General features: G+C 44.8%; 1 protein-coding gene across 4 annotated transcripts in view; it reads left to right on the top strand.

Annotated features, from left to right (window-relative positions):
• The first annotated feature begins 2,506 nt into the window (after window positions 1-2,506).
• Window positions 2,507-23,696, top strand: part of LOC129825241 (prospero homeobox protein 1-like) — a 45,224-nt gene continuing 24,034 nt past the window's right edge. Inside the window, exons 1-4 of one of the 4 annotated variants that reach the window (XM_055885162.1) lie at window positions 2,507-2,947; window positions 6,553-8,592; window positions 12,663-12,770; window positions 13,287-15,212. In XM_055885162.1, coding sequence (XP_055741137.1) covers window positions 6,619-8,592; window positions 12,663-12,770; window positions 13,287-13,295 — 2,091 coding nt within the window. In that variant the 5' untranslated portion in view covers window positions 2,507-2,947; window positions 6,553-6,618 and the 3' untranslated portion in view covers window positions 13,296-15,212. Of the gene's footprint in view, window positions 2,948-3,115; window positions 3,213-4,776; window positions 5,074-6,552; window positions 8,593-12,662; window positions 12,771-13,286; window positions 15,213-23,696 lie in introns of those variants that run through there. The other 3 variants (XM_055885163.1, XM_055885164.1, XM_055885165.1) reach the window with 3 other exon arrangements.

Genomic DNA, 23,696 nt, shown 5'->3' with positions numbered 1-23,696 from the left:
GACTAGTTGTTGGGCAAAATTAGTAAGGAGGGCAATAGGCCAGTGACCCATCTCAGAATTCCTGCCTGCCAGACTTGTGCGCGCGCCTATTACCAAGACCAGCCAGCCGATTATAGTTTAAAATGTACGTTAATAAAACCTCTGGGAGAAAAGCATGTTTTCATTCTCTCCCTTAATGCCTCCTCCCGTGTTGATCCACCAACTCAATCCCTAATAAATATGTCAATAAAGTCACCCATCAGCGCGTAATGCGCCGCTTATCAGCCGTGGCCATCAAGGTGGTGATGCGGCACACTCGACAGAAAGGGAAAAATTTGTTTGAAATAAATAGTGTTGATCCATCTGGAATGGACCGAGATAAGAGGTGCCAGTGTTAACGAACACGTTTCCGCTACACCTCATCCGAGTCTTCCTTTTCCAAACACAGTCTATTTAATGTCCCGGCCTGTTTTTCCATGGAGCGTACGCACCGAGGGCACCGTGGGGAGATGAAGCCAAATTAACTGGCCGAGTTGGGGAGCGGGGACGGGACACCTGCTTTGGAAAAGAGACTCCAGACACTAAAGTTCGCTGACTTCATTACAATTTATTCACCCTCAAAAACACTTGCTTGCGACATGGAAATGAGACTCGCCTTTCCTTTTTGGCATTTGACAGAAAGACATAGGAAAATCATAAGACTTCTGATTAAGCACGTCGGAATCCTGTTTATGTAACGGATAGTTCGTTTTATTATAGCAGGCATAATGGACTGAAAAAAGTGGACTGTAACTTTGCATCTAAGGGTTTAAAAACAACAGCTGTAGCTCCATAAAAATAGGTGCAATTTATATTGGATTCAAGATAGCCCAGACACACCTGATGAGTAATGTTTCGTTTCAATAACATTAGGACAACATACTACAAATACTACTACTACTACTACTACTAATAATAATAATAATAATTTACACTTATGCTATGTTTAAAACTCCTCTAGAAATAGAAATTCAGGCGACATAGGCTACATGTAGCCTATATAGGCCTGCACATTGACGCTAACCACATTCCTGATTCCTATGAAATCGTATTAAGAGTGATGTCAGTGCATGTAACAGTCGGAGTAGAGTATAATGTAGTAGTCTATAACGTCCATTTTCCGTTAATGTTGCAGAGTGACGGTCATGGATGTTCTTCCTACACAAAATATTATGCATAATGAGGAGCCTGCTGAAAAATGTTCTAACATACGACTCAATAACATTAGAAATCGTGTATCAAATTAAACAAGGGCCTGATTCTATTCACACATTTTGTGTACTATATATATATATATATATATATATATATATTAAATTTAGGGAGGAATCGTATAATTATAATTATTGAACACGTACGGAACTAGGGCTAACGACAGTGTTTTACAGAACACCGGTTCAAATATCTACTACAAACATGCGTGAAAATTGTACACTGAAATATAGGCTATTAATCTAAAATATTTCGAAGTGAATAACATGTCTATTCAATTGATTATGTGCTGATTAGTTGTTACAGGTGTCTCGAGTTAAAATATGCAGAAGAGAAAAAGTAAGGCTAAGAATTCCAAAGGGCATAGTCAAATCTTTGCAAACTAAACGCCTATAGGCTACTTGCCTGAATATCAAATATAAAACATGAAATGTGAGGATTATAATTTAACATCTAAATTGATCATTTCAATGCATATAACGACACAGACTGATATTTGCTTAGTTATAAATATAGTAATAATATGCAGTGAAAAAGAGAGATGGAATTTTGTTTAAATGAGTCTCACTCTGTGACCTGTGAATTAAATAAAAGTTAGACCTAACACAAACTCGCATTTGAGATGGCTCCAGCCCGTGTTATCAGGCAATAAGCTAATAATCACACACGGTTTGACATTCCATGATATAATGTAGTCAAGCCTTAGCATGTTGCTCTGTGGTCGGTAAATCAAACGAGGGTAGTGATATATCGACACCATGCCTTTCTGAGCCCCCGCGCCCGATGCCATATTAAACCCCTGGCCCCTGGAGACGCACGTATCCAATACAGAATAGCCTACAAATAACACGCCAATGTTCATATCTTATCGTTGTTACAAGCACAATGTTGCACAAAACAGCCATACAAACTCAATAAGCCCAATTGAGATATGACAATGGAATCTCTTATTGAATGGCAAACTTGGGGGAAAAATCTAAATGAAAAGTTGTTGCGTAAAATGAGTGCGAAATGTGTGTTTTAATGGATACTGTTTTACATTAGTTCAAATGACATAAACACGTTCTCGTGACATAAAATCTTAATTCAGTGTCTTAAAATATGAACCATTATCATATGTGCCCAACAATATGTGCATAACATGAATGTTTATGCAAAACATTATTGACAGAATCACAAAACGAGAAGCCACTTCAAAATGATATTTTCTTACATATTCACTCACTGATTTGTAAAGAAAGTGATAAGTAAGAGTTTTTTTTGCCTGTCGGAGTCCCATTCCTCGGTCAAGTTTAGTGCGTTGTACTCCTCCCGGACCCGATGGACAGTTCTTATTGGTAGGTACGAACCGTTACATCACCAAGCTTATGACGCGCCGTCTTCCTGTTTCCTTCAGCTGTGTCTTAAAGTGAATCTTGTTGGTGGAGGAGAGCTCGAGCATCAAAGCTCTGCATCGCGTGCGCCTCGGAGACACACACTCACACCAGCTGCTACGACATCACCGCCACAGTCTTTCAGTCTCGAGAGGAGAGGATAGAGGAGAGCGGCGGAAAATAGCTATTTTGTGTCTTTTTTTCTGTTCTACGCGCACGCTTATCACTCACTTTACTCTTGCTTTTCCTTCCCCGAGCAATTATAATATTCACCGTCTCCTGGGGGAAGACTCCATATTCACTTTCAGCAGTAAAAGGAGCTCGCTTTTCTCTTCATCTGCGGGGTAAGTAACCTTGTCCTCAGATACCTCCCTCTTGTTCTTTTGCGTCGCGTGCGCTCGGTGGGCGGAAAAAAACTAAACAAATCAAAATGATAAACAGCGGAATATATTCTGATGAAAGACAACGTTACCTTTACGATATTATTTGACTGAATTGTTTTTCTTTCACTTAAAGTGTGACAAAGATGCGTAATTTTTATGAAGATGATGTGTGGATGAATTTATCCTTCTAAATCGCTGGCAGACAGATAATTTCTAACTTTTAAAAGTAAGTTACTGTCTTTTAAAGTTTGGTCAGTTTTAAATAAATGTTTTTTTGGCATATAAAGACGTTCAAGGCTGTCTGAGTTGGTTTGATTTGATCGAAGACTGACGTCTGTAATCTTTTCATCTGTGTCGGCTACACCAGTCCTTTTCGTTGGCATATGGTCTTTGTTCCGATAAACGTTTTTATTTCATGTCTATTCTTATTCGTCCAGTGTTATTTAGTAGGAACGTATGTGTCGTTTCGATGTAAACAAGCTTTATCGTTTTTAATATCTGAAATATAACATATCAGATAGGCTAGATGTGATCTACTCTTTGAATTGTAGCCTATATGCATGTTTCAGTCTAATAGTTGCATGTACTGTTTCCCTGGTATAGTTTATTGTAGTGCGCTCGCTGATAGAGTTTATGGTAGTGCCAAAAACGTCCGAAGTGTACACTATGGAGACAACAGGGCTATTTGGCACAGGGGCGCACAACTCCGTCACCCCGCTCTCACCATTTTTGTGCCTAAAGTCTAGCAGGCCTTATTGTTGTCATATTTAGAATTTTCAGTCCTAGACTTGCTTGAATAGGTTACTATGCTCTATTACAAATCCAAAGGGGCTATGAACTTTTCTTTTAGTTTAGTTTTGTCCTTCACGGTGCCGCGTTCTCACTCTCTCAGAGTTTGAAAGATCCTGGGAAAAGGAGCGAGGGGGAGTTAAAAGGGCTCGAGAGACGAGCATAGCTCATTGTTCAACTGCGGTCATATTTCCTTGAAATTGTTGAAAGGTCTTCCAAGTGATAGACTGCGCATGGGCAATGGGGGACAGGTGCGCCGTCGGAAAAGACAGGTGCTGGTGGCTCTATTTTGAGCGATAACGACATAGCCCATTGTTAAGGTCTTGTGGCGCTTAAGTCAAGGTTTTCTTGGATATATATCACCCTTGTTTGCACTTATGGAGATGGATGGTTAGAGAGAGTTGAGCCAGAGCCATTTATCAGAGTCAGACAAAGACATCGTTTTATTATAGACCAAAATTTGCTTAGTCTGTGTAATATATTTCCTTTTGTTTTGCCACAAAATATGTCAAGCTTTCCCAACCTTGTTTCTTTTTCCTTGAGCTTCAGCAATAATGTGCTAGTTTTATATATTTTTGTATTTCAACATAAGTTACTCCATCTTACTGCTTGTTTTCCTTTTATTGCTTAACAACACAGTAATAAGACTATCTCAAAAAGTTTATATTTTAAGTAGTGTGTGTGTGTGCGCGCGCGTGCGTGCGTGTGTGTCCGTGCGTGTGTGTGCTTGTGTGTGTATGTGTGCATTAGAAAAGAAAGTGATGCTTGTTATGCATGGTTAAGTTAGTATGGTATATATGAAATTGTCATATACTATAGGTGATTCGTAGAGTCCCAAGTGACGATAAAGAATGGGTTACTTTATAGATGGGATGGTCAGACAGTCACATTTTTCCTGTGGCCCCATTTTCAATATCCATATCTGATTGGTTTAAGAAGATATAAATATTTGTTTTAAAAAATGACTTTGTCTCTCAAAAGATGTCTTGACATCTCATCTGATAAGTGACAGTATATTTGCATTGTCAATTTGATTGTATTTGTACTAAAATCTGAAATAGTATTTGACAGATTTTAATGTATAGATTTGAATGAATGTTCTCTAGTAAGAGATCACACAACCTTCGAACACCCGATTCACCCGATACGTATGTTATTAATATAGATTTCCTATTAGATTGTCTCCCTGCTGTTTCACTTAATAATTACTTTAGTAGTGTTCCTGATAGGATCCGGGTTTGAGAAAAAGGACTCTCCAGGATGCAGTCTGGTTATCTTGCACGATATTGTCTATACAGGTACTCAATATTTGAGATGAGCAATGTGAAATAATATCATAAAATAATTCTCAAATTTCATATAAAAGTTTTTTTAAATTCTCTATTGAAAGTGAATGTTAATTCATTCTGTAAATACACTGAATAAAAGTCCCATACCACTGACAAAAGACTGCATGCGTAGCTGTCAGCCGATGCTTACATAGCAGTACTGATGCTGTCTGGATTGCGACAAAATGTTTCCTTTCATAAAGGCATTAGGTTTTTGTTAGAGCGCTTTAAGTTGCTCCTTGGCAGAGTTGACCCATGTGACCCGTTCATTAGAGCAGAATTAACCAGCTTTGCTAGATGAAAAGACAAGCAAAAAGCCATAGAAGTGAGCCCCTACTGGCACAAAATCAATAAGCTTATTTATCTGTATTTATGTCGTTTTTCTATTATTGTTTAATTTAAGATTGTGATATTCTGATTCATTTGGCTGGAAGAAGCTCCCCTCCAGAATAGCTAACAGTGCGAGTGTGTGGATTCGATCAGGGTGCAATTTAAGAAGCGCTCTGGAAATAGGCTTTATGTTTATGGCACATTATGATAAAAGTACTACAATACTTGCAATAGGGGTGATATGTGGTTTGGGTGAATATAGTTATTGTACTACATACACTTAATGAATTGCTTTGGATATGAGCGTCTTCTAATCTAAAGTAATAAAATGTAGCCTAAAATGTAAATGACGTAGTGATGACTTTAGGAGAGGAGATTATAATTAAGACTGCAACAGTTTACTGTGTCTTTATGGCATTCAATCCAACCTCAGCCTTTCTCTTTAGTCTATGACTTAATGGTTTTCTGCACCGGCTTGAAGCACACAAACATGGAAATGAGGACAAGTACTTAAATAATTATCATAATGTTATGCAGCTTTTTGTTGCGTGGGAACTGGTTCAGTGTTACACAGGCAGGCAGCGTGAAACAGGGGACAGACAGGGGAAAATGTAGGCTGCGTCTGAAATGGCACTTTATGCCCGGTATAGTGCACTACTTTTGACTAGAGCCCTATGGGCCCTGATGAAAAGTAGGGAATAGGGTGCCATTTGTTAGGACTTTGCCCTGGAATGCAAAGACAAGGCCTAGTTCTGACCCCATCACTCCTGCCTTCTGCTCTCTCTTCTCCCTACAGTCATTAGTTATGTTGTCTAAATGGAATCATGTAGTCGACAGTCGATGCTGCCTGTCCTCAGGTATTGGCATCTAGTCTTGAGATAAAACCGTATCGCTGGTACATTTTTATACAGTGGAGTGATGTTACTCTCTGGAGCACTGCTATTCAATTATTTCTAACATTCTTTGGTAGTAGGAATATTAGGACTTTATTTATTTTTTATTAGAAAATATATTTAATGTCAAGTTTTGATATCAGACAATATAGTGACATTTTAAAGTAAATGATCCATCCCCTTCAATGAATCAATACATGTTTCCTTTCTGTTTTCTTGCTGCCAGGTGTCATTCAGCAGCGGTCCTAGAGGAGTGGCTTTGTGGGATATGGCCCAATAGCAGCAGCCCGTGATGCCGGACCATGACAGCGACTCCCTCCTGAGCAGACAGACCAAGAGAAGACGTGTGGACATTGGTGTGAAGAGGACAGTGGGCAGCACCGCCGCCAACACAGCAGCAGCTACAACCAGCGCCGACATCGCCTGCGCCAAAGCAGCCATCTTCAGTGCCATGAACTCTCTCAATTCCCACCACCACGGCTCCGACGCAGACTCCACGGACTGCTCCATGGTGCAGCCACACGGCCCCACTGGGGTCGTCACAGCAACCGACAGCGACTCCAAGTCCAACGTGCTCCGGAAGCTCCTCAAGAGAGCCAACTCGTACGAAGACGCCATGATGCCCTTCCCTGGTGCCACCATCATCTCCCAGCTCCTCAAGAGCAACATGGCCAAGAATGGAGGAGGAGGAGAGAGAGTGGAGAGAGGGGAGAGGGGGGAGAGAGGAGAGAGAAGAGACGGGGGGTTCCCCGGGTCGGGCCTCTCAAGTGGGGGTTCCGAAGCCCCCCAGGAGGACGCCTGCAGTAACTCGTCTCAGGACAGCCCCCAAGAGTGCCTCTCCCCCTTCGGCCGCCCCTCGGCTCTGGGCGCCTTTGACTTAGAGCGCCTCAACGATGAGCACCTGCGGGCCAAGCGCGCCCGCGTGGAGAACATCATCCGAGGCATGAGCCACTCGCCCAGCGTGGTGGTGCCTGCACGCCATCTCGGAGAGCGGGACCGTGAACGGGAACAACGTGAACGGGAGAGGGAGCGAGAGATGGACGGGGACAGGGAGATGGAGATGGACTGCCCCCCACAGCCGCCTAGCCCCAGGGGAGAGGTGTGCAGCCGGGAGAACAAGAGGAAGCAGCGCCTTCCCCAGCAGCAGCAGCAGAGCTTCACCCAGCTGGTGTGCCAGCGTAAAGAGCAAAAGCAGGAGGAGCGCAGGCAGCTGAAGTTGCAGCTGGAGGACATGCAGAAGCAGCTGCGCCAGCTGCAGGAGAAGTTCTTCCAGATCTATGATTCCACCGACGATTCTGAGCACGACCTGGCCCACGACCTGGGCAACATGTCTGAGGACAGCGCCGGGAGGTCCGATGCCGGGGGAGATGACCGGGCAGACCGCTCCGACAACGAGATGTCAGACCTGGACCCAGGACACTTCCTGGACCGGGCCAGGGCATTGCTCCAGGAGCAGGCCCTGCTGGCGGAGGGTAACAAGCCCAGAAGAGAGGGGCTGGTCCGGGGGAAAGGTCCTGGTCAGGGTCCTTCCTCCTCCATGCACCATGCGGAGGGCAAGCAGCTTGCTGAGACGCTGAAACAGGAGCTCAACTCAGCCATGAACCAGGTGGTGGACACAGTGGTCAAGGTGTTCGCCAAGCCCCCGCGCCCTGCACCCCCCCAGGTCTTCTCGCCCCTCCCCATGCCCCCAGAGAGGTTCGGGGTCAACGGTGAGGGCCCCAACTTCCACACAGCCAACCAGCGTCTGCAGTGCTTTGGTGACGTCATCATTCCCAACCCCCTGGACTCGTTCGGTGGCATGCCCATGCCTGGCGCCAACGACCAGACAGAGGCGCTGCCCCTAGTGGTGAGGAAGACTCCGACAGAACACCATCACCAGTCCTCAGCTGTGGGCGCCCACGGGGGCCACCACCACCCTTCCCTGCACCCCTCCTCCCTCTCTGCCTCCATGGGATTCAGCCCCCCGTCTTTCCGCCACCCCTTCCCCCTGCCTCTCATGGGCTACCCCTTCCCGAGCCCCCTGGGTCCACCCTCTGGGGGATACCCAGGGAAGGACCGCTCCTCCCCAGACTCCATGGACCTGTCCAGGGAGACCACCAGCCTGCGCACCAAGATGTCTTCAGTGCATCACATGGGGCACCACCACAGGTCGCTCTCTCCCAGCCACCCCGGGAGCACCGCAGAGGGGCTCTCCCTGTCCCTCATCAAGTCAGAGTGTGGAGACATGAGCGACATGAATGACATCTCACCATACTCAGGCAGCACCGTATCCTTCACCACACTGAGGGAGGGAGGGTGGTCGGGACGTGAGTAGGAGAGGGAGTTAGAGACGCTATAGATGGGGTACTTGTTCATCTTAGATATTGTCAGATATTGTTATGACTATTGCATATTATTGCTAAATCACCAACTTATTGCTTTTCCTGTTCTCTCCAAAATTACTGTATTTTGTATTATTATATCCCCTTCTCTCTTTAAAGTGGTTAAATGCACTCTAGTCACCTACATATCACTTTACCATTGGTCAGATAATGTCTCTATGACATTTCTAGCCCTGATTCCGATTTGACACATGACTGAAAGAGACAAAAGCTATAGCAGGCTGAAGTTGAGCACAACGGCTGTCTATAGTGACTCCTATAGTTTACCCCTGTGTGCCCCAATCATGGCCTGCAAATAAAGAGCTAACGTCCCTATGGGAGGATCACATTCACCCTACTGGGACTGGAGCCTAAAAGCCTCAACTAATCCCTTCAGTTAGCCCCTTTCTCCTATATAGACCTGTCTTTACATACACCTTTCACTCATGAAGCTTCCATAGCACTTATTTTGAGTGATCTCCATCCCTGATTATATGCTGTACATCTATGGTGATCTATGGTTTAACAGACTAGCAACTAGTGAGAATTGACCGTGAGTACATCTTTTTTTTTCTTGTCTGAAAGCGTCTAACACTGATGTTAGGGTATAGCTACTGTATGTTAGTGTTGATGTGTGTCTGTGTTGTGATCGCCTCAGGGCACGGCCTTTGTGTGTGTGTGTAGGAGATAGGGTTTGCCTGAGGACTCAGTAAAGATGTGTATTTATGGCCACCTGTGTTTCCTCATGTCTCTTATCATCCCCACATTGTAAAATGGAACAATCGGCGTCGTTGCTTTTCTCTTTTCTCCGTTTCATAAAGATCTGTCAACAGCCTGGGGGGCCTTCAGCTGTTGCTTGGCACCCAAATACTCCTTCTTTTTCTCTCCCTCCCAGTCTTTTCTTTTGAAGCGGACGTTAACAGGTGTTTTCGGCGAGCTGTTTGCCTTTCATTACGGCACCTTGTCTTGTCTTCTGACCCAAGAGTTAGCGCTTCCCAGAGATCTATAATCATCTGCTCTGTCGCTCCCAATGGAGGGATGAAGAGAGAGAGAGAGAGAGAGAGAATCAGACGTGGGAGGGAGTTAGAGAGAGAGGTAGAGAGAAAGAGAATAAAACAATTAAAACAATAACCAAATAATCCAGATGCTGTTGCTTCTATTGTGGTGGTAATTATTTTGGGGCATTAACAGATGTACTCCCATTAATGGAAAGAAAAGTTAGAACAACGCGGCCATGTGTTACACATTGTTTTCTTCCCATCTTTGGTTAATTTCACGGCTTTGAAAAGCACTGGTTGGAAGTTGATTGTTCACGCCAGTTTTTGAAGTTAACAATAAATGTTATTTTTTATGACTTTGACTGTGAGTCGTACTGTCTAAAGTGACAGTTGGTAGTCTTAATGCAATAGCAGTGATAGAAGTCATTGTAGTACTAGAACTAAAGATGGCACAGCTTGTCAGACATTTTCTGGGGTGCGTTAAAGTTCACCGGCGTTCTGCACCGTTGCGCAGCAGATGGCTGCCATCAATTTCCTCATTTGTTCTCCGACTCTGAGTATCTTGTCCTTACACCTGGAATGAGGAAGTGAAGCATCTATTTCCTCTCATGACTTTGGGGTTTTGGGGAAGTGCTGTAGTGAATGATGATGTCTTGTCAGATGTGCTCAGATAACACTCGGCCAGCTGGTACAAGGAAACCATCATGGCTAAATAATAGCTGTGTGTCACCCCAAGTCCAATCACTATTACATTTGCAAGCTGTGAGAGAAATAAATTCATCAAGAGAATCATGTGTCTGTAGATCTATGCGACTTAAAAATACTTTATTTCGTTATATATCAATGTAATCTCTTGTAATGTTGTGATTGTCCTTAGTTGTGAATTCATTTGTATTTAGAAGCGAGAGCGTAGTAGTCTCTTTGGGAAAGCCCAGTCTTATCAGTCTGACAGCTGAAATCCACCTTGCCATACTTGAAGAGAACAGCCCTGTCCCACTCTGCCCAATGTCTCTTTCTCCTCTCCCTTTTCTCTCTCTCTCTTTTCTCTCTCTCTCTTTTCTCTCTCTCTCTCTCTCTCTCTCTCTCTCTCTCTCTCTCTCTCTCTCTCTCTCTCTCTCTCTCTCTCGCTCTCTCTCCTCCTCTCCTCTCTCTCTCCTCTCTCTCTCTCTCTATCTCTCTCTCTCTCTCTCTCTCTCTCACCCTCTCTCACTTCTCTCTCTCTCTCTTTCTCTCACTCTCTGAGGGGCCATTGTACCCCTCGCTCTTGAAGCAGATGGTGTGGTGTGGAGAGTGGAGTGCTGCTCTTTTGGCCAGGCCTGTTGGAGTCGGGCTAGCCTGCCAGGGTTCTCCCCATAGGCCCTCTTCCCTCCCTCCTTCCCTCTCTCTCTCCCTGCCTATAGATGGCTTCCATACAGCCCACTCTCTCTTTCCTCTTCCTGAGCCAGCAGACAATACTAGGCCTGGAGGACCTGATCCATGATCCAGCTTGGTTCACGGTCCCTGGTTTTTAAAGGGGGGCCCTGGGTAACCCTGAAGTCAAGGGCACTCCCATCTCCCAGCACATACCTTCCTTGTCAAATGCATGATTCTTGAGTGATTGTCATGACACCCCATTATTGAGTGTAGAAACAGTATCTAATTAAAAGGTGCAACCATAGCTATATAAATGTGCAATCCACAATGAATCGGTAGTATAACATCGTCTTACATACAGACTTACAGAGTAGCCCTTTCATTTGCGCTTCAAAAGATAATAGTTACTACTGATTACTTCTGCTTGAGGAGAGAGACCTTTTTAATTCGTCTCTGAGTTTTATTTGTGCCCCTCCCCCCTCATCTCCTTTCAATGTCTTAACCGCAGATTGATATCAGCTGAATTATACGGCTGTTAATTCACCGTGGAAATGGTTTGGGCCAGTCCGCAGCGCAGATGTGTTCCAGGGACGCAGCGCCCATTGCTGGCTGGGTTCACTGCCTTGGCAACCCTCATCCTTCTCCTCCTCCTCCTCCCTCCTTCTCCTCCTCCTCCCTCCCCCTCCTCCTCCTCCCTCCCTCCTCCTCCTCGTTTGGCAGCACTAGGGAGGCTGGAGGCTGGAGGAGGAGCAGGGAAAGGAGGGGGTGTAATTGAGGTTGGAACAGCTCTATCGTTCAAGGTGCCCCCCCTCAACCACCACCACACCCTCTTTTCTCCTGAGACTTCCCTTGGAAAACCTTGGTCTTCAAAATCTATGATGTGTGTATTTTAAATAAATAAGGTCTACAGCTCTGTTATAGAGAGACAGGGTTGTCCCTTTTAGACCTCGCTTTTACATCAATATGAAGCCAACATCATGTCAGTAGCTCCTGTCTTTGGTTGGCATATCTTATCGCCAAGCCATTAGGCTCCTCTCTCATAACCAGTGTTAACTGCTTTCTTTGTCTGTGATATGCAAATGTCTCCTTTTTTCTGCTTTATTTTGGGGTGGAGGTTGGAGGGGTATGATGGGGAAGAGGGAAAGGCGTTTGCTTACTTTGACTGTGAAATGAGCTCCTTATGTAAAGGCACCGGCTGTGGTGCTGGCCAGCATTTTATTTACCGTAACACGCTCACACCTGATACAGAGAGGATGCTAATCTCAAGCAAATGGCTTGGCCTGGCTTCACTCACTAATAACGAACAACTAATTTAAGATTGGCCCTACCTTACTCCAGTGCTATTGCTAACCTAAAATAATTATTGTGAAATGTATTAGTTTGGCCTATATCTAATGTAGTCTTCAAGGAAAACAATTAAGTGATTAATTATTGTACGTTAAAAGCATGTTAATTACACATATATTACATATTAAAAAAACATCAACTGAAATAGCAGGGGTTCTAGGTCAAGTTGCGTACCATAGCTATATGACTACACATTAAGATGCTTTGCTAGGTCGGCCATTTTAATGACTATTTTCCCTCCAAAAAGAGTACATTTCTTTGACGGCAGCTATGTTCAGATTCAGGAGGGTCTCTCTCCCAACCACCTGAAGAAGGCCAAGCTCATGTTCTTCTACGCCCGCTACCCCAGCTCCAACATGCTTAAGATGTTCTTCTCCGACGTCAAGGTGAGCCACACCCAGACACCCCAACCTTTCACCTCTCACATTTTCACCTCTGTCGTCATGGAAAAGAGTAGAATTATGTTGTCCCCAGACGTTGCTCCTTGAAGCAGAAGTTGGATTTGGGCATTGATCCAGGATCAGATTACCCTCCCCCAAATCCTACCCTTAATTATTTACCCAGTGGTTATGGGGAGATTTCCGTGAGGGTAAGCTGATCCTAGGTCTGTGCCTAAGAGCGGGTGCTACCTGAAGCTCAACATCGAATCAAATCAAATCAAATGTTATTGGTCGCGTACACAGTTAGCATTTGTTATTGCGGGTGCAGCGAAATTCTTATGTTCTTAGTTCCTATCAATCCATGCAGTAATTGTCACTCAAGCATAAACAAGTAGTACATCAGTAGATGTATAAACATACTTTGGGATGGCACTCCTCTGTCTACCTATTGTTGTCACCATAGTTACCGATCTGTCCAGGTGTGTTCAATGCCGTCTGTGTGTCCGTCCTTTGTCTTCCCAGCGGAAGTGACTGTTCTTGCCACCGCTGACAACTGGAAGGACAGATCACTAGGCCTGGTCTTTTCTTCCTGTATTTCTCTGCCTGTACTCTCACCTCAGACTACAGTTAAAAGAGGAAAATGAGTGAAGCGGTTATTCTTCTCACTTCTCCTGAGTTGTTCTTCAAGAATAGTGCTGTACTAATATGAAGTGTCTGTTTTAACGTGCATGGTGTATGGTGCATGGTGCACGGTGTGCAGGGTTTTGGTGCATGGCGAATGGCGTATGGTGCATGGTGTATAGTGTATGGTGCATAGTGTATGGTGCATGGTGCACGGAGCACGGTGTGCAGGGTTTTGGTGCATGGCGTATGGTGCATGGTGTATGGTGCATGGCGTTTGGTGCATGGTGTATGGTGTATGGTGCATGGTGCATGGCGTATGGTGCATGGCGTTTGGTGCATGGTGTATGGTGCATGGTGCATGGCGTATGGTGCATGGCGTATGGTGTATGGTGCATGGTGTATGGTGTATGGTGTATGGAGTTTTGGTGGAGTTTGTGTGTCTTGCTGCATTGCTACTGTATGAGGACCTTTCCCATACTACACTACCGTACATATTTATTTGGACAGTGAAGCTAAAACTTTTAATTTGGTTCTATACTCCAGCATTTTGGATTTGAAATCAGATATTGTATATGAGGTGAGATCAAATATTGTATATGAGGTGACAGTACAGAATGTCACCTTTTATTTGAGGGTATTTTCATACATATCTATTTAACCGTTTAGAAATTAAAACACTAAATGTATCTAGTCCGTCCATTTGATAGTGTCATAAGTATTTGGACAAATCACTTATTTGTGTATTAAAGTAATCATAAGTTAAGTATTTGCTCCCATATTCCTAGCACGCTGCAATTACTACATCAAGCTTGTGACTTTACAAAGTTGTTGGATGCATTTGCAGTTTGTTTTGGTTGCGTTTCAGATTATTTTGTGCCCAATAGAAATTAATGGTAAATAATGTATTGTGTCATTTTGGAGTCACTTTTATTGTAAGTAAGAATATAATAGATTTCTGAACACTTATACATTAATGTGGATGCTACCATGATTGCGGATAATCATGAATAAATCGTGAAAAATGATGAGTGAGAAAGTTACAGAAAGTTACAGAGGCATAAATATCCTACCCACCAAAGAATGCTAACCTCCCGTGTTATTCAGGACCAGGGGAATCTGTGGGTATAGTTCAGGACCAGGGATGTCTGTGGTGGTATAGTTCAGGACCAGGGATGTCTGTGGTGGTAGAGTTCAGGACCAGGGATGTCTGTGGTGGTAGAGTTCAGGACCAGGGATGTCTGTGGTGGTAGAGTTCAGGACCAGGGATGTCTGTGGTGGTAGAGTTCAGTACCAGGGGGATCTGTGGGTAGAGTTCAGGACCAGGGATGTCTGTGGTGGTAGAGTTCAGCACCAGGGAGGTCTGTGGGGGTAGAGTACTGGACCAGGGAGGTGTGTGGGGGTAGAGTTCAGTACCAGGGGGATCTGTGGGTAGAGTTCAGGACCAGGGAGGTGTGTGGTGGTAGAGTACTGGACCAGGGAGGTCTGTGGTGGTAGAGTTCACGACCAGGGGAATCTGTGGTGGTATAGTTCAGGACCAGGGATGTCTGTGGTGGTATAGTTCAGGACCAGGGATGTCTGTGGTGGTATAGTTCAGGACCAGGGATGTCTGTGGTGGTATAGTTCAGGACCAGGGAGGTCTGTGGTGGTAGAGTTCAGGACCAGGGGGATCTGTGGGTGTAAAGTTCAGGACCAGGGACGTATGTGGTGGTATAGTTCAGGACCAGGGAGGTCTGTGGTGGTAGAGTTCAGGACCAGGGGGATCTGTGGGTGTAAAGTTCAGGACCAGGGATGTCTGTGGTGGTAGAGTTTAGGACCAGGGGAATCTGTGGGGGTGGAGTTCAGTAACAGGGAGGTCTGTGGGGGTAGAGTTCAGTACCAGGGGAATCTGTGGGGGTAGAGTTTAGGACCAGGGAGGTCTGTGGGGGTAGAGTACTGGACCAGGGAGGTCTGTGGGGGTAGAGTTCAGTACCAGGGGAATCTGTGGGGGTAGAGTTCAGGAACAGGGAGGTCTGTGGGGGTAGAGTTTAGGACCAGGGAGGTCTGTGGGGGTAGAGTACTGGACCAGGGAGGTCTGTGGGGGTAGAGTTCAGTACCAGGGGAATCTGTGGGGGTAGAGTTTAGGACCAGGGAGGTCTGTGGGGGTAGAGTACTGGACCAGGGAGGTCTGTGGGGGTAGAGTACTGGACCAGGGAGGTCTGTGGGGGTAGAGTTTAGGACCAGGGAGGTCTGTGGGGGTAGAGTACTGGACCAGGGAGGTCTGTGGGGGTAGAGTACTGGACCAGGGAGGTGAACTAACAAAGCAGAAGGATGGGCTCATTGTAACACAATAGCTGTGTTGCTGTCTTGTATGCTGGCCGATTGCTATCGGTTTTGTTGTTGTTGCGTTGTGTCCCTCTCTGACCGTAAGGAGGGTAAACACTGTGACAAATCCCGGCCATCTTATTCAAATCGGGCAGATAAAGGTCCCTTTTTTCCCAGCTGCCCGCTCTCTGTCACCATGGTCACCAATCACTAACCACAACCCCCAGGGTCATGTGACACACTTGCAGGGGTGTAGTGCTGCCTAAGCATGGAGGAGAGGCACCCCCTCACTTTTGAGAATAAACAGAGCTGGTAAAACTATTTCTGGACCGTTTATACTGATAACTTTTTAATTATATTTAATTACCACAGAAATGTTATGAAAAACGATAGAATGACAAACCAAATAAATATGTAGAGCAGCCTAGAGGTGAATGGTGGTTTCTTCCCTGACTTCTCTCTGGCGGTGGTGAGAATGATGAAGTAGGCTATGTTTGTTTACTGCGGTGGCCCGTCAGAGGCTTGACCACTTTGTAAAAAAACAAACATATTCTCTGTGTGTCTGCCTTCATGTTCATAAAACTCCATGGAGCCCTTCTTGCGCAGTGGAACCCAGGACGATATGTGACCACTTGGTTACAGTGACACCTTTCTGCCGAGGTCACCCAAACCAGAGAGGCCACTGCAAAGCCCAAAGAGACTGACCCTCTCTGGAAGTTGCTGTAGCCCTGCTTTGGATATTTAGCCTATATTGGCTATTGGTTGAGACACAGGGCCCGTTCTAGCTTGGTATGTCAGGGTGGGCAAGTGGAAATGTGAATTGGGCCAAGTTGGAGGTAACAATGCATTTGGGTTCTAGTTTATTTAGATGCATGAATACACCACACCAAAATAAAGATTTTATGGCTGTTTTAAAACAAATTTCCTGCTATTCTAATTAGTAAGGATTTATGCTCACTACTTGGTCAATTTATTTGATAGCATGTTTAATCTATGCAAATACATTCTATGAATTGATAGTTCACCTCTCAGTTTTGTTTTATTCTGTAATAGGGTATATTGTAACCATGTGTTCAAGCTAATTTAATCAAAGTTTATTCTTGATACAGCATGTAAGCTATACAGTACAACGCAATGCCTAGTCGCAATAAAGCTCTCCTCACAAACAGGCTCTAGCCTATAGCCTACAAATAGCTATACCATGTAGTCTTAGACCTATTAGGCTAAAGCCTACAAATAGCTATACCATGTAGTCTTAGACCTATTAGGCTAAAGCCTACAAATAGCTAAACCATGTAGTCTTAGACCTATTAGGCTAAAGCCTACAAATAGCTATACCATGTAGTCTTAGACCTATTAGGCTAAAGCCTACAAATAGCTATACCATGTAGTCTTAGACCTATTAGGCTAAAGCCTACAAATAGCTATACCATGTAGTCTTAGACCTATTAGGCTATAGGCCTAGTGCAAATGATTGTTGTTTGTTCCTGAACTGGCTGAATGGCAGAGCTATCCTTCCGCACCACAAGTTGGTTCAACTTCTTTAACATCGTTGCACGATCCTGGCGCTGTCCTTTCAGCACCACAAAGGGATCCAATCGCTTAAAATAACAGTCATCAAGATCTGATACAAATAGAAAATGATCACTTCTCACAATGGTGAGAAGTTTACTCATTTAGTAAAGCTAGATTAAAGCTTAATCAATGTCTCGCAAGATCACATAATGACTCATTAGCATTTTACATAACAGAACCGAATATAAGAGCATAGCATAGTAGGCCTATAACGTTACTGTTACACCAACAACACCTCCTCATTCCTAATGACATTTTAGGATGGTTAGCTAAAACTGAATAGTCCCCAAAAAATGATCATGCGCCAAAACTCAGCAGGCCGCGTCACTAGGCAGGCTATCTGCTTTGATTGAAACAAAATACAACAAAGGCTAATAGTTTGTTAACACCATCTGCTCTAATTCGCTCACAAAACATTAATTCAAACCGATCTAAATGTTCCCATGAAACTGATTGAGATCAATCAAATGATTGGCATTGAGATGCCGTTTGGACGTTTCACTGGTAAAACATGAATAATTATCATTAACGATTGACAGTGATGATGGCCTATTTTGAAATGAAGTAGCCTTGGTATTTTATGTTCCTGAGACAATATGTGTGTGGGAGTAGGCAGACGTTGCAATTGGAGGATGCATTTTATGCATATTCTAGAATTCAATTAGCTACTTTTGTCAGTACAAACTTAGATTGAAGAAATGATGACATCTTTCCATGTTTTGTTGTTGTTGCTCCCTCACCTAAAAAAATAGCTCAACACCACTGTGCATCCTCAACACCACTGTGCATCCTCAACACCACTGTGCATCCTCAACACCACTGTGCATCCTCAACACCACTGTGCATCCTCAACACCACTGTGCATCCTCAACACCACTGTGCATCCTCAACACCACTGTGCATCCTCAACACCACTGTGCATCCTCAACACCACTGTGCATCCTCAACACCACTGTGAATCCTCAACACACACCCTTGTCGAGTTTTAGGAGGGGTGATGACGTGTGTTTCGTGGGTGTGATGAGGGGTGGGGGGGAACTCTCACTGGCAAGGCGGGCACCCAGGCCACTTTCACTCCCTGAGATTAGATGATAGATTCTGCCACAGTATGACTGGATGATAGTGTCTCCCAGGTAGGCTAACTAGGCAAGGTTAGCATATTTTCCCCCATTGTTTATCAGTATCCTTCTCTGACAAATTCTTTTAACGAGGAGGTATCTCAAATTGAATGGTGTTACCATACACGTAAACAACAGGGTCAAATAATGAAGGAGATTAAGATTGTAGTGTCTTTGTGTTGACTATCACTGGTCTCCATGTATGGAAATGGGAGCTGCTAGTCACTGACTAATTATGCATGACTAGCTAATGCACGGCAAGGAGAGTGGCTTTCTGAGACAAACGTGCTCTAAGAGCTATTAAGATCTTGACTGATAAGGTCCGACTAGAAGTACCTAAAGAACGTGGGAAGTGGGTTGTCCCGGCAACGGCATGACACGGCGCAGTCTTGGCGCTCGTTAACTGGGGATGGTGGAAGGGCGTTCTGACTCCTGATTGGTAAATGTTGTGGTAGATTTACCATAATATGGTTGCTGTTGTGACTAACGACAGTCCAGGGTCACGCTATATTTTCACTTCATGACAGATCAACAGATGAATTAGTGTGTTTTGACACTGTTCTGTTAACCATCCCTATTGATTGGCAATTACCAGCTGCTCTGTTTTGACAAGGCCAGACAGGTCTAAACATAACCTTGTCGTGTGTCAGTTTTTTTATGTGATTCGTCACCTGAGGAAATATGACGTTGATGTGGTCTTAGTGACAGTAAATTACCATGTTGTTTTTTCATATGGGGTATATATATATACTCTGAATTAGCAAACGAGGCACCAAGGTTATTTAAACAGTACTCATGACGTCTCAAACTGATGTTGTTGTGAAAATCTCTCTCTCTCTCTCTCTCTCTCTCTCTCTCTCTCTCTCTCTCTCTCTCTCTCTCTCTCTCTCTCTCTCTCTCTCTCTCTCTCTCTCTCTCTTCCTCTCCATCTCTTTATCTCTGTCCCTGTCCGTGGCCTTTGTGTGTATTCGGCACACTGGCCTCAGTATTTGCGCAAGTCATGTGCTGTGGAGAGGATGAGGTCAGGAGGTTTTTCCTTTCTATATGTCATTCCGTTTCTTTTCTTTTTTTTCCGCTGATGGTGTGGCATGCCACCGTGTGCTACGAAAAGCCAGGCGCTGGATTTGAGTCGCTGCTGTAACAAAGGGCCACTTTCCAGGGCCAGTTTGTGTAGAGTCAGCCAATAGACATCAAGAGATTATCTCCCACAATTCACCCCTGTGAAAACAGGAAGCAGTAGAAAGCCCTGATGACTGTGGAGAGGGACGGACCGCTTCTCTTTCTGCTCCTCTTGTTGTTTTTCAAATAGCTTGGTGGTCTGAGGTCATGTGTATGGATTCTCACTCCTTGCCATTGTTTGGCAGGCAGGCAGGGAGATGAACGGACGCAGAGCACAGTGTCCCTGGCTGGCTGGCTGGCTGGCTGTCCAGGGCAGAGCTGCTGGGTGACTTTGACTGTACTGTCTCTGTCATCACAATGTGCAGGAGACGCTTTGTTGGTGCGTCTCTCTCCTCTGAGATCTTGCAGCCTGTCGTCTTTGTGGTGTCATATACTAAAATGGTCACTGATAATACAGAATGGGGACTGAACATGATGTAATACCGTTTTATCAGCAGCTCTCTAAAATACTACTGGATAAGATTATGAAGACATGTATTTCTCTGTTGTCTTTGAGAAAAGGAATAGGACCTTGTTTGCTAGGTTTATGGTTTTATGTAGATCTACACTGAACAAAAATATTAACGCAGCAGGTAAAGTATTGGTCCCATGTTTCATGAGCTGAAATAAAAAATGACATACATTTTCTGTATGCACAAAAAATATGATTTATTTCAGATTTTGCACGCAGATTTGTAATCCATCCACCTGACAGGTGTGACATATCAAAAATTGGATTAAACAGCATGATTATTACACAGGTGCACCTTGTGCTGGGGACAATAAAAGGGTGAGGAGTATTTATGTCTGTTTTCCCCCCTTTTGTGGGGAAAAACTCATTCTGATTGGCTGGTCCTGGCTCCCCAGTGGGTGGGCCTGGCTGCCAAGTGGGTGAGCCTATGCCCTCCAAGGCCCACCCTTGGCTGCGTCCCTGCACAGTCATATGAAATCCATAGATTAGGGCCTAATTAATGTATTACAATTGACTGATATCCTGATATAAACTGTAAAAATCGTTGAAATTGTTGCATGTTGCGTTTATATTTTTGTTCAGTACAGGTTGCATTATAGGGTGGTGTATGTGTCATTCCTCTGTTGTTAGCTTTTAAGGTTGTCCTTTCACAGGCTCTCGAGTGTGTGTGTAGCCAATCACAGCTACACACACATACGTGCACGCGCACGTGCACACACACACACACACATACTCCAACAGGCTCTTTCTCCATGGACATCTCATGTCTCTCTGGGCTGACCCCTGCCAGCTCAGATTAAGGAGTCCCGTTGATGTGTTGCTTTGAAATAGTTCCCCTGACTGAACACTGACGGAACACTGAACACTCTGGTCCTTAGCTGATACCAGGGGGTCTTTGTCCCCCCACAAGCAACTTAATGAACCAAAAATGGGACCTGATTTGTTGTAGCAACAAAGAAATGTTGTTAAAATGTTGTCCCTCGCTCTCCCATCTCTCTCTCTCTCTCTCTCTCTCTCCCATCTCTCCCTTTCTCTCTCCTTCTCTGAATACATGTATGTTCTGATTAAACGACATTTCATCCTTGTATAGTAGATATTCCATACAGTAGATATAAGTATGCGTAGTGTTAGATAGATGTTGAGGTATAAAGTCTAGCCTGTATAATGAAGCCATCTCTGTCCAAAGTGATACATGTACAAGTCAGAGGCTGGAGTGACAATAAAGGACTCCAGTGTGAGTGATGCCATCTCTTTCACTGACTTTAATCTCAGTATGCAGCCCTCAATCACTCAAACATACACACACACACACACACACACATGCACAGGTATTGCTCATCCCAACCAAGAGAGAGTGATGTGTCTGAATATTGACTAATCTGTGATAGTGAATCTGCATATGTGTGTGTGTGTGTGTGTATCTCAGAGTATGTGTTGTGGACGTTGGTTCTTGTCTGTGTTTTTGGGACTACGTATGTGTACAAGAATAGCCCCAGTGTGTATTTGTAAGTGTCAGTAGTTTGTTTGTTTGACACTCTGATGTCATGACCCTTGCTTGCTGACAGCTCACGTTCCTACGCTGCCCTGGTTTATTGTCCAGCCCCGCTGTTCTGCTCACCCCCCTCCGCCCCCCCAACCCTAACACACCCCACTGTTCTGCTCGCCCCCTCCCAATGCTAACATACCCCGCTGTTCCGCTCAACCCCCTCTGCCCCCCTTCCCAACCCTAACCCACCCCGCTTTTCTGCTCACCCTGCACTTTAAGCCCCGTCGCTCTGCCCCCCACCCCCCATGCTAAACAATGTCAGGCAGACTCTTTCAGAACTCCCCCCATTATGTCATCCACAGACCATTCCAGAAAAGCATGATCCCTCCTTTACTCCCCCCATCACTTTCTCTCCCCTTCTATCACACTTTCTCTCTCCCTCTTTTGCTCTCTCTCTCCTCTGCTCTGTCCCAGCCCATGCCTAGCTCAGATGAGGCTGTGTGTGAGCCTGCGCTTATCCATGTGTGTGTGTGTGTGAGAGAGTGTGCGTGTCGGGCCGGCTCAGATGAGTGTGTGTTCTGGAACAATAGCCAGAGCCTAATCTCCATGTCAAAACCGTTCTCCCTCCCCAGCGACTGGCCGCTCAGCATTTAGTAACGTTTTGTCTCCTATTCTCCCAAAATCACAAAAAGAGCAGAGGGAGGAGGGTAGGATAGGGGGATAGGGGGGTGGAAGGATTTTAGAGGGGGGGTCTGGAGGGGGGTGGAATGTTTTAGGGGGCTGAGGGATGAGGTAAAGGGTTTTGAAGTGTGTGTGTGTGTGTGTGTGTGTGTGTGTGTGTGTGTGTGTGTGTGTGTGTGTGTGTGTGTGTGTGTGTGTGTGTGTGTGTGTGTGTGTGTGTGTGTGTGTGTGTGTGTGTGTGTGTGTGTGTGTGTGTGTGTGTATGATGGTTCAGGCTGGGGACTGTGCTGGGCCCTGAAGTCCTTATCTCTCTGTCTGGCTGTTTGGACAGTGTGTTTTCAGTAGCGAGGCGAAACGGAAGACAGCTCCAACTCCACTAGGCCTTCAATAGGTTTACATCCTATTGAATCCATGCAGCCACACAGATCAGATAGCCAGGCCTTCTCAGCAGTTATCATCTCTCCCTATATCCCTCTCTCTCGCTCTTTTTTTCTTTCCCTTTCTTTTCTTATAGTCTGGGAGGGGTGGCGATGCAGGGCACAGTGCGGGGTAATTGGTGAATGGGGTTAAGTACATGTTTGAGCCCCCTGCGGGCAAGGGCGCTTTAGTTGATGACTTAATCGTTTTTTCTGGTCAATTATGTGTTTGCGGTCGCTCCCCTCCCAGCCATGGTTATGATAGGGGGGAGGTCCGGTCCCACAGGGAAAAGAAACAGAGTAGCAGACACACACTGGCTGTCTTTTTTTCTCCTTCTGTCTTACTTTATGTCTCTATTAGCCTCTCTCTCTCTCTCTCTCTCTCTCTCTCTCCTCCTCTCTCTCTCTCTCTCTCTCTCTCTCTCTCTCTCTCTCTCTCTCTCTCTCTCTCTCTCTCTCTCTCTCTCTCGCTCTCTCTCTCTCTCTCTCTCTCTCTCTCTCTCACTCTCTCTCTCTCTCTCTCTCTCTCTCTCTCTCTCTCTCTCTCACTCTCTCGCTCTCTCTCGCTCTCCTGATGTGATATGAATTCTCCTCACACACTAAATAAGACCCCCCCCCCCCCCCCATGTCACCAGCGCCCCCTCCACTCCCTTAAACTCAACAATGATGTCTTCATTACACTACACTCTTAGAAAAAAAGGTGCTATCTAGAACCTAAAAGGGTTCTTCGGCTGTCCCCATAGGATACATCTTTGAAGAACCCTTTTGGGTTCCAGGAAGAACCCCTTTGGGTTCCATATAGAACCTTTTACACCGAGGATTCTACATGGAACCCAAAAGAGTTCTACCGTGAACCAAAATGTTTTTCCTTTTTTTGTAAGAGTGTAGAGTCCAGAAGGCCATGTGGCCATATATATTTCATCACTTCATTTTGTACATAAACTTCCAATCCAATATTATCAGTGCTGTTATTATCATGATATCAACTACATCCCTTTTGAAAAAGCGGTTCTTAACCTCAAGTGACTGTAAAATGGTTAAATGTATTATTTATTAAATCATATTTTTTTTATAACTATCATAATTATTACTCAAAATCTC

Source organism: Salvelinus fontinalis, chromosome 27, assembly GCF_029448725.1.
Source record: "Salvelinus fontinalis isolate EN_2023a chromosome 27, ASM2944872v1, whole genome shotgun sequence".
In the NCBI taxonomy this organism is placed as follows: domain Eukaryota; kingdom Metazoa; phylum Chordata; class Actinopteri; order Salmoniformes; family Salmonidae; genus Salvelinus; species Salvelinus fontinalis.
This window is presented reverse-complemented; position numbering and strand designations above follow the sequence as displayed.